The 12,133-nt window shown below is 39.1% G+C and overlaps 1 protein-coding gene across 1 annotated transcript; it reads left to right on the plus strand.

The window, feature by feature from the left end:
* The first annotated feature begins 67 nt into the window (after positions 1-67).
* LOC111869838 (protein TAPT1 homolog) lies at positions 68-11,645 on the plus strand. The gene is made up of 9 exons (XM_023861663.2): positions 68-244; positions 535-716; positions 825-922; positions 1,013-1,190; positions 2,900-3,035; positions 6,989-7,086; positions 8,458-8,608; positions 9,104-9,273; positions 10,085-11,645. The coding sequence occupies exons 1-9, from the start codon at positions 79-81 to the stop codon at positions 10,844-10,846; spliced, it is 1,941 nt and encodes a 646-aa protein (XP_023717431.1). The 5' UTR covers positions 68-78; the 3' UTR covers positions 10,847-11,645.
* The last annotated feature ends 488 nt before the right edge of the window (positions 11,646-12,133 follow it).

Raw genomic sequence — 12,133 nt, forward strand, 5'->3', positions numbered from 1 at the left:
CTCTAGTAACGCATTTTACCTACTGTTTTTCTTCTTTTTTTTTTTTTTTTTTTTTTTTCCNTCATTATTATATTCGCGATGTCTGCTGAAGAAGTTACGGGTTCGTTGCCAGGAAAGAAACTACGTTTCAGATCAACAGCAAACATTCATTACCATAATGAAAACAAGGTGGAAGGCACTTTATGGAATGCAGACCTTAGAGATGATAGGACACGAGAAAGTGAAGAGGTGAACAAGAATAATGGTTAGTATTTATGCAGGCATGTTATGAAAGCAAAATTTATGAGGTTAAGGTTCGCTTATGTGTGGTTAGAAGAAGCCGATATAAAAATTATGTGAACTTTACTTAGCGATAATTGATATTAAATAATTATTTCAAATTTGTATTGTACTGTGTAATATTCGGATGAATAAACATGAATGAATGAATGAATGAATGAATGAATGAATTCCATGTATTTTATATTAGACATTAATGTTTAAATGTTATTACTGAAAATTTATTTCGTGTTCATGAATTATTTCGCTTCAAAGGTGGGGCAGAATCAGACACTGTGGGACAGCCATCGCTGTTAACATTTCTTGGTGTTGAACTGACCCGTGGTTATATGCTGGAACATGATGAAGAGCGGTATTCAGCTCGAAGAGAGAAAGTGTATTCCTTCATGAAAATTCCACGTGAAGTTGAAAAATTCATGGCATATGGTTTCTTTCAGGCAAGTTGAAGCGTGATGTATTTGTGTAGAGTTAATAGGTCATAGTTGTTGATCTGCAGTTCGTTTCATGTGGAGGAAGTTTGTGAGGTTTTGATGTTTCATTTCCAGTGTGCAGACTCTTTTCTGTTTGTGTACACCTTCCTACCAATGAGATTTGTTTTGGCACTTTGGGCAGTGATTAGTCGACCGATTCTGGAATGTTTTGGGTAAGGTGATGGTCACTTGTTCATGAATGGTTAATAAACAAGAACAGCGGTTGTAATGTTATGTACATTTATTAAATATTTCTCTTATAGGATGCAGAAATCCAAGTCAAAGAGTGTCTTAAAACCAGCAGAGATCTGTGACCTGTTGAAGGCCTGCATCCTGTTAGCTTGCAGCATGATGATGTCTTACATTGATACATCCATGATGTACCATTTGATCAAGAGCCAGTCCGTTATTAAGCTGTACATCTTTTACAATATGCTTGAGGTTAGGATGTGCATATTCAAATGTTAAAAATGCAGTACAAGTTGAGTGGACCAAAAAAGGTTATTACTTCTTTATATTCACGACAGAAACATTGTGCAACCTGAATAATGAAGAGGTCTGTCTGTCCAGTCTTTCAGAGGAACATATGCGCTCCATCTTCAGGGTTGAAAGCTCTGCTGAATGCTTCATGCTTGTTTCTTGCTTGGCTTACTGTCTAATGCTGAAGGTGGAAGCAGCATGCTCCCCTGAAATGTTGATTAACTTTCACTTGACTACATAACCTTATTTCCAAGAAGACAAAAACTCTTGATAGTCACTGCTGTGAGAACCTCAAGTCCCACTATCCGAGTAGTGTATGCAGTGGATGGAAATAAGCCAAGAATATGCTGTAGTTACAGAATAGCAAATGCGAGTAGTGTAAATGTTGTACTGTTATTCATTCTGTAATTAGCAAAAATTATCCATTTGAACCATTGCTATGAACTGGCAGATCTCTGCAACTCACTTTGAATTGCACTAAAAGGTCATTACAGGACTTACTTTATAAGGAATTTTGCTGTTATTGTGCAGTGTTAGAATGCGGTCCACTCAACCTCGTGAGAATAATTGAGGAGCTATTTCATGGAAATAGCAGCTGCGGTCTAGAAAACCGAAATTAACGGCCATGTGGATTTGTTGCACTGACCACTCATCACCCTCTGTCCGCTTAAGTTGGCACAAACTTTGCCAACAAGCGGCGGTCACTCGGTATAGTTTGCTTGCAGACTACAGGTCACATAGTTTTTTTTTGGTATATTTTCTCATATTTTCTCCTGTTTTCAAGCATACCAAATTAAGCAGCTGACTAGTAGTGAATGGACACTGAAGTCAGTTATTAGCCTTTAACATCTGTGGATAATATTCCAATGACAGTGTGTGTGAGAGTTCAGAAGGTTAAGCACTATATTCTTTTATGATATATATATAAAGTAAAAATCTGGCCACCAGCACTGCAATAGCATGAAATACAAGTGCTCTTCCCACATGATAGAGGTTAAAATAGGAATAAGTGTAAGTTACTATCTAGATATATTTATTTCATTATATGGATTACATGTTTCTAGAATCAATGTTTCATAAGAAATTTGTCTATTCACATTGAGTACTATTTAGAACAACAGATTATAGTACAGTACTTTAATCAAAATTGAAGTGTAGGATCACAAACTACTTGAGATCTACTGCGCTGTTATTGGGAGCTGGGATAGTGTAGTTGGTATATCGACTGGCTACGGGCTGGACAATCAAGGGGTCGGAGTTCGAGTCCTGGTAGGGTCAAGAATTTTCACTTCTCCATGTCGTCCAGACTGGCTCCGGGGTTTACCCAACCTCCCATACAGTGGGTAACGGGGGGTAAAGCGGTCGGGGCCTGAAGCTGACCACTCACTTCCAACTGCTGCCAAGGTCAAGAAAATGTGGATCTATACATCCACTCCCCCATACACCTTCATGGCATAGCGCTTAATTAGTTAAGCACAGGGACAACTAGACTGTGATTGTATGTGATATGTCTGATAGTGTAGTGTCATAGTTAATAAAAGGGAGTGAGCAGGAGCACTGAAGAGAATACCAGTACAAAAATTTCTAAGAAAGAAAGTTCTTGGAAACATTACAGTACAAATTGTGATCATCTATTTATGTCATAGTTTAAATTTTCTTCCCTCTTCTAGGTAGGCGATCGGTTGTTCTCTGCATTTGGACAGGACACAATAGATGCTCTGTTCTGGACAGCTACAGAACCGCGAGATAACAGAAGAGAGCATCTTGGAGTAATTCCGCATCTGTTCTTTGCTGTTACATATGTCTGTATCCTTTGATATTCGGTAATTGCCTCATTGGCTTAGGCTACTGCATTGCAGGGTCTGAATGTCAAAAATATTAACTGTTTTTTCAAGATCTTTGTTTTGACATGTCTGCAATAAAAATTTGCAGACATTTTCCTGTTAGCTTTGTTTGTATGTCTGTGTATAATGGATCATGAAATCTGGCACTGGAGAGTTTTACTGAAACTTTTTTATACATTCTAGTTTTTGTTAAGATCTGGCAACAGCGATAGACATCTCACATTTCTGCATGCATCTTAAGCATAACTTGCATAATATGAGTGAAAAACATTTTCAGCAAAAGTTGTAGAGAAAAATGAAACATACTGAATAGCTTGGTGTAGAAGGAATGCTATAGACTCATGTTCCAGAGATGCTTTGTTTGAATTTCGCGTGGGACACTAGCTGTCTTCACTCTGGCTTTTCATGGGTTTTCTCAGTCTCTCCATGCAAATGCCAAAATAGTATGTGAATCAGGCCATGAACATTTCCTTCAGGTCCTTTCCAGTTTATCATCCATCAATTATCCCACCATCTAACACTATATAGCCTAGATGCTGACAGTGTGACTAAGTAACCCACCATAAATGAAACATATTGTAACGTGTTTTGCCACTGAAGACGCCATTCGGATTGTTAATTGGTTTATTTAACAACCTACAAGTATCGGCTACAATTAATTACAACACTGTTGCATGGTTGCACACTTTATAACCCTATTCGCAATAATCTGTTCACTCTATCTTCGGTAGTCTACAGGTATTCACAGTATGGGAGCTATATAAGTGTCACTGTATCACACACTCCCAATTATTACTCAGTTATCACAAACTACCACTGATTATCACACACGCGTCCGGTTCTTCTTTCCACGACGGCTGCTACAAGTATATTCCAACTCAACTCATAGGCTGCTGCCTTGAGAACTCGCTTCAGCGGCTGATATACTTTTAACTCGTTCACTGCTGACTACAACAACGTTCTCTGGCGGCTGTGTAGTTCCCTTATATAGTTGCAGTGTTTGCCTGTTATGTAATGGTTACGTAGCAATTGCGGCGTTGCGTGTTATGTCACCGCGGGGGAGGGGGCGGGTGTTGACTTGCCTATTACGTGACCGTGGCCAGAGCTGCCACATCACTGCTGGGTAGGGAGGGAGTGTCCTCCATTGCGCAACATGTCACAATATGTTTTATGCCCAGTACAGCAGATGGAAGGGCATATGCCAGACTTGTTACACTAGGAGTATGTCTATTAACTTGTTAGGCTTTTCTTTGTCACCCACTACATGAAAGTGTTCTTCAGGGATGATGCATGTCCTAAAACTATAGTGTGTAAATAATGCTTTATTAACTCACTGACTGACTGACTAATCAACGACCTCCATGTAGATGGGTCCTTCCTGAAATGTGCCATTGGCTCAGCTACTCAAGAATTTCCCAACATTTTGTGGAATCCAGAGGTTCATTGCTGTGTGCACAATGGCCTTCCACTGGTCCCTTTGCCAAGCCAAATCAATCCAGTTTATACCACCCCATCCTAGCTCTCTAAGATCCATTTTAATATTATCCTGCCACCTACATCTAATTCTTCCTAGTCATATCCAGGGCCCAGATTTTGATGACCTGAAAATATTTAAAAAATGACTGAAAAAATCTAGAAAAATGACTTAAAATATGACCCAAAAATGTAATATGCAGGGCCTGGATTTTGATGACCTGAAAATATTAAAAAAATTACCAAAAAAATCAAGAAGAATGACCTATAGGAGAAAAGAAAGAACACTTCACTTCCATGTTATTCACATTTCAGAAAACATATGAAGAAATATTCCCTAAAATGGCCAAAAATGACAAGAAATACCCTTAAAAGTCCAAAAATTTACCAAAAAATTACCCCCAAAATGAAAAAATGACTTTAAACCTAAAAATGTCAAAAATGACAAAAAATTACCTACAAAATTTACAATTCTGTAACCAGCAGTTCATATCCGAGATTTATATATTTAAGAGCATCGCATAGGATACAAGGAAAAAGTGACATGTCATCAAAATCTGGGCCCTGGTCATATCTTCCCTTCTGGCTTTCCCACTGAAATCCTATATGCATTCCTCTTGTTCCCCATGTATTCTACATGCCCAGCCTACCTCATCCTCCTTCACTTGATCATTCTAATTATACAGTAATGCTTTACACTCTACCAAAACTATTTCTTTCTCTTTGCAGAGTACTGCTGCATTTATGTTACTGAAAATAAACTGTTTGGAATTGTATATAACTTCACCAAATTTACTGACTTGGCTTCATGTACAGGGTGGGGCACAGAAACTTCCTTTTTTTGAAGGCGAATAAAAGAAAAATTATTGCTGATAGACAAAATTTATGTTTAGCTAATGAAAGAACATACTCTAAAGTTTTAAATCATGTAGTTTTAAACAAAATATCTTGAAGGTTCTCTATGCACTGATGCAACCGTTTTCTGAAGTACTTTTCTGCGACCTCCCCTCTCTTCACAATGCATCTTCACAAAAAGGAAGTTTCTGCACCCCACCCTGTATACAGTAAATTTGCATCTATTGTCACAATTCCAGTGAGTGTAGAAGGGGTTTGAATTGGTAATTGGATTTATTGAATTCTTCCAACTCATATCTACAAGTAAGGATTATGCTTTCACTGTTCTACACGCTTCACAAATCACTATAGGACACAATAGGTCTTCTGAGGCTGTTACAGTCTTCATTAGCCGTTGCTTGGTAGTGGCTTTCAATGATGGACATTTCCCTTCTCCTGCATACCCAAACTGTCCCTGGCCTCAGCTACCAGCTTCTCACAGCAACAACGCACAGTGAGTGAACCCCAGCAGTTCTCTAACTGCAACTCCTAACTTATCCCGCTTATAACATCATAGCATGGACTGTATAGAAAACACCATTCCTCTTTTGCTGTGCTATTGTTGTTTAGTGATGGAAAGAGATATTCCATTGGCACAGAGTGTGCAGAAAACACCATACTTCTGTTGTTTACAGGCTGCTTCCTAGTAACAGCTGGCTGTTGTTTCTCCACAGTTTTTTGCGTTGAGCAGATATTTGCTGTCCGTTCTGTTGGTTGTCATGTCATATAGCAGTCTCCTCCTATCCTTGTGTTCCTGCAGTTTGTCTCCAGGTCACGTGTCTCTGATTAAATACTTTCCCATGTCATAAAGACCCAGATTGGGTCCCCAGAATTTCTCTACGATTATTTGGAGAGTTAACTTTAAATATTAATTAACAATTACAAGAATCTGTTTACTCTTTTCCGCTGATTAATAATTGCTATTCGTAATGAGAGATACTTTTATGTAAGTTTATAAGTTGGTATCTGTTCATTTTATATTTTAAATGAAAAATTAATCTAATATTTATGGATTTAAGAAGTGGCCGCACCATAGCGCAAGTGGTTAGTCGCTGGCTTCTCACCGCGGCGGCCCGGGTTCTTTCCCGGGTCTGGTCAAGTGGGATTTGTGGTGGACAAAGTGGCTCTGGGGCAGGTTTTCTCCGAGTACTTCGGTTTCCCCTGCCAATCTTCATTCCACCAAATTCTCCATCATCATAATTACCTGGGGCAGGCTACAAAAGGCCAATCAGTGGCCACTGTGCCGAGTTGACCCAGCTGGACTCCACACCCCCACTAAGCGAATTAAAAAAAATGGATTTAAGAATGTTGTATGCCAAGTACTACAGTGATACCTCCATTTGATTTATCTTCATTTAAGGTTTTCCCTGATACATTGTTCAATTTCAGTGATTGTAGGGCAATGATCTTGTAATACTACTTCAATTTTAAGATTTTTCTCACTTAAGTGTTGAAGCCCATTGCTCCTAAAGAAACCATAGATGAAGGTTTCAGTGCAGTTTTTGTATCTGTCATGTAATACAGTTGTGATCCTTAATAATGTCTTAGTCTTGCACAGCGTATTGGTGCTTTTTCAAGCAACGACTCTAAATGTTGCTATCAATTCGAACAATAAAGCCCTGTTAACTATCATGATGTCCAACAATGTGAGTACTTTAAGCCAATTTAGTGATATTTTGAAATTAATTGCATTTTGAATCATACTGTCACTGTACTTAACTTTATCAGAATTTTACAGGTATTGTTATAGGAAGGAGTAAGGCTTTAATCATTAAGTTACAGTGGTTATAATATTATAATATGTACCACATTGGTTGAGGGGCTATGCTACAAGCAGGAAGGTCACGGGTTCAAGTCCTGATGAGGTCATTGAAGTTTTTTCAATTGACCTAATTGTTCCAGCCACACTATGGCCCTGGGGTCAACTCAGCCTGTAACAGAAATGAGTGCCAGGAATTAATTAAATGATTTTCCTGGGGAGTAAAGCATGGCCGGTGCGTAAGGCTGACAACGTTACCGCCATCTTTGAGCCGATTGTCTAGAAAATTTGGGACCCTCAGCATCTCACAACCCTGTGGGCCTTCACTGCCTGGTACAAGGATAGCTTTACTTTTTTTTTTTACCACAAACTTTAACATCCAATAGCTCTACACAGTGACCACATAGTGTATTTATGGGTTACATATGATTTTGAGAATAAACCGTGATTAATTCTTTAAATAGCATCAACCATATGGTCTTTGAAATGGAAACACACTCTTGTACTTAAGTATCCTGTTGCATTATTATTACAGTTATGTCTGCAATAAATAATTTAAAAAATGAACTTCATAAATTGAAGAAAGTCGTCGTGAAAACCTCAAAACTTTCATAAATTGACATCAAAGAATAGTTACGTATAGAAGTGTGACAGAATGGTGCATACAGTAAAACAAGTTTAGCATGACTCACACATACCTGATGATGGCTGTATACAGCCACAACATGTGTTAGTGAGATAAGATTTTACTCACTCATGGAGCTGAGCCCTTCTTGAGGAGCGGCCAATTCTGCAACTACTCAAGAATTTCCCAGCATTTTATGGACCCCGAAGGTTCATTACCATGTTCACAAGAGCCCTCCACTGGTCCCTATCCTGAGCCAGACCAATCCAATCCATACCATCCCATTCTGTCTCTCTAAGATCCATTTTAATATTGTTCACCCACCTACACCTTGGTCTTCCCGGTGGTCTCTTTCCTTCTGGCTTTCCCACCAGTATCCTATATGCATTCCTTTTCTCCCCTATTCGTGCTACATGCCCTGCCCACCTCATCATCCTTGACTTGATCATTCTAATTATACTTGGAGAAGGGTACAAGTTATGATAAGATCTATATGAGACAAAAAACAAACATTGCAGTTAAGACAGTAATATATGTACAGAATGGAAACAATATGTGTTTACTGTGTGGTAGTAACTGAATTTTTATACTAGATGAAATTTATGATTCAGACGGTTAACCAAATTTTTTCAGTTTGTAGAGCTGAAAGGAAGTGTGTTCAAGAAATTTGACAAGAATAACTTATTCCAAGTGTCATGCAGCGATGTGAGGGAACGTTTCCATCTGTTCGTGTTGCTCTTCATTGTGGTGTTGCAGACCATGAAGGAATACTCGTGGAAGGAAGGTACATGCTTGGAACTCTGAAAATGGTGAAATTGTTAATATATATCTACAGACACTATGTGCCCATAGATCTCCAGTTGCATCTGATAGTACATACGTTTATGTTCCACATAAAACTGAAAGCAGTTAAAAGATTTTAAGGGGGGGGGGTGTCTATATTAAAATCTAAAATTTGAAAGCAATAACAAATGTGGGTATGAGTGTCCACAAATGGAATGATTTTGTAGAACAACTCTCTTATTAGAGGTGTTCATCTTTTGCTTTAGTAAAAAGGATTTCTAAAGATTTAGTCCATTTTCAGGAATTTAAAGAAAGAGTTGGTCCTGTACATAGTTAAGCACCATGCTGTGAAGAGGTATAGCAGAGTGGAGGTATAGTTTGCTGCATTTTTATCTCAGCACTAGATGGAGGTGAAGGGTGAGATTCTTACCCTGGCTACTTTATCCCTTGTGTGTGTGTTAGTGACATAATGAGTTACATTGTGTCTCTGTTGTAGAGAGGTTCTGGGTTTTGATACCAGACTGCCTGATGGTGCTGTTTGCTGAAGTGTTAGTGGATTGGATCAAACATGCCTTCATTACACGTTTCAATGAGTTACCAGTGGATGTATATTGTGACTATACCATCAGTCTGGCTTACGACATGGCCCAGACGCGACAGAAACATGTGAGTATCGTGTTGTTTCTTGTCAGTAACATGGTGATGATATGAATGAAGTACTAAAATTTCCAGCGACATTCAGAATTACTGGCCTATAAAAACACCAAAGAACACAGCATTTTGGAAACTGGATCTGGACAAGGGATCAAATCCAAAGGTCAGTAATTTCAAGTGTTATATAGCATTGTCTGAAGCCTTCAGAATGAAATCCAGTGACATGTTCTGTCACATGACTGTTCTGGTTATAAGTGCTTTGAGTTTCTAAATTCTTCACTCTAGGGGAAGAGAAAAAATGACATAGTGGAGAGCTTCATGATTTACTCAAGGAGCTTGCAGTGGATGTGACTTCAAGCATGGATAGGGGAAACATGACATGCATACCATGTTCTTGTTAGGAAACCTCCTCCAAAGATGAACACCTAGGAAGCTTGAAGATATAAATGGAAGATTAACATTAAAATAGAACTTAGAGGGTAGTTTCTGGGGATTTGAACTGGATTGAAGAGTTTCAATATAATACCTATTTTAGCCTTGTGGGGGTGGCATTAAAAACAGAGAATTTCTTTCTGTTGATTTCTCAGGTAGTATCATTGGACATTGGTATTTATTGGTTGGTGAGATATTTTAGCTGATTCATTTGGTAGCCCATCCACTTACTGGCCTTTGCTAAAGAAATTCTCTAATGAAACTGAAAGAAAACAGAGGAAACCTGTAATACGCTGCTTGAGAAGAATAGTGGATATTTTTGGATTTAAGCATTACATTTTAATACAAAATGCAGTGGATGGCATCACTATTCATCCCCTTTCTGTTGTAGGCATTTTCTGACCATTCTGATCTGGTAGCACGTCGCATGGGATTCATACCACTTCCTTTGGGCGTGGTGATGGTGCGGGTGCTGTGCCATGCGTTGCATCTGGACGGACCTGCAGCTATAGTTCTGCTCATTATCTCGTATCTGTGTCTTGCTTCATTCCGCATCCTCAACAGCGTGGTGATACTTGGCAAGGCATGCGATCTCATTTCTCAGCACCAGCAAGACAAGGCTGCAGCTGCTGCAAGTCCTGCATGGAGCCGTGCTACAAGTCCTGTCAATGGCCGACCACACCATCCTGCATCCTCTTTGGTGCGTGACCTCAGCAAGGATATGCGTGACCAGACCACCAGCCCAGCACATGTGTCCAGCTTTGGATCCCCCCTCCAGCGCTCTGTCACAGTCGATCTGGTGCCTTTGTCTGACGAGAATAAACAGCCTCCAGACTGTGCCCTTGGTCCTGCGGCCATCTTCTCCAACAGTGCAGTGAGTATCAATAATGCTTGTCTCAATGAAGAGCTTCTAAAGGCAGAGGAAGAGGCAGAAGAAGATAAGGAATTGTCTGGGAAAGCAGACATGGATGACTGTATGACAAGAAGTGTGCCCAATATTCATGCTAATATTGATAGTGAAGCCAAAGAGTCCTTCTCTCAGGAGATCTCATCTTCATTTGCAAATGAAGACTTTGCAAGGAAGAGGGCAGAATCCGAGCCCTCAATTCCACATCTAGTCGAAACTGAACAGACTTGCCCATCACCACCTTGACCATGAGTTTGTGCCTTTTTAACTGTTATTGTACTCTATATGATACTGCACCAGGTTGAGTACTGGACCACACATAAAGTCTGTTCTTCCATAGCAACCAAAGTCATGGGATTTCACTAATGGTTTGTAATTACATTACCTACTTTATTTTTCAAAATCAAGAGGCTTGATTACAGTTGGTTTAGGATTATCTATTCGTGTAATTTCATGTACTAAACTTGAGTGTAAATGGTCAGGTACTGTATGTTTGGCTAGAGGAGAAGTAGGAACAAGTCTTTTTTCACAGACATTGCATTATAGAGAGCAACTGAAATTTTGATTCATAATTTGCATTCTTCATACTGTATAATCAGATATAAAATCAAAGCTACATAAGTAATAGATGAAACATCCAGTCTCCTGAAATCTGAACATGCAGGTTTCTCATTTCATTGCTTTGACATATACGTGTTTGCTCATTCCTGATTCATTTGCTTCATTCTCATTAATATTCCAGTGTTCAGAACTGAAGACCCATGAGGTATTCGCTGGCATTTGATAGGTAACAGATTTGTGAGAGACAGAAGCAATATGTCATACATATGTAACCTTTATTCTAACTGCGCTGAAACAGTTTTACGCTCTGTGAATTCTCTGTAGGTAATCATTTGTCTAAAATTTTCCTATCCAAAATGATCTAAAACAAGGACATGCTTTATCTCAACTGCTTCTCAACTTTGCTATAAAATATGCCATTAGGAAGGTCCAGGAAAACCAGGTGGGACTGAAGTTAAACAGGACACATCAGCTGTTGGTCTATGCAGAAGATGTGAATTTACTGGGAGATAACATAGATACCATAAAGAAAAACACAGAAACTTTACTTGATACTATTAAGGCAGTTGGTCTAGAAGTAAATGCAGAGAAAACTAAGTATATGTTGCAAATCGTGACATAAAGATAGCTAACAGATCCTTCGAAAATGTGGCACAGTTCAGATATTTGGGAATGACAGTAACAAATTTGAAGATACCGATCAAGTGCAACGATGTCTTGTCCGGAATTCAGCCACTGAAATGTTGGAAATTCGTTCCATACTGGCCTAGGTAATCAGCCAATGAACACTTCTTTACACTCAGTCACCATGAAAGCTTAAAATCTCACACACGAAGTGAGCTTTGAGGAGGAAGAACTGGTGCTGAATAGTGACAGCAATGCTCATGTGCCTCATAACAAAAGTAATGCAGAAGTTAGACTACATGACAGTGGCAGAGAGCAACCTGGACAAGATTACGTGACGGAACAGCA

Source organism: Cryptotermes secundus, unplaced genomic scaffold (genome assembly GCF_002891405.2).
Source record: "Cryptotermes secundus unplaced genomic scaffold, Csec_1.0 scaffold286, whole genome shotgun sequence".
Taxonomy (NCBI): domain Eukaryota; kingdom Metazoa; phylum Arthropoda; class Insecta; order Blattodea; family Kalotermitidae; genus Cryptotermes; species Cryptotermes secundus.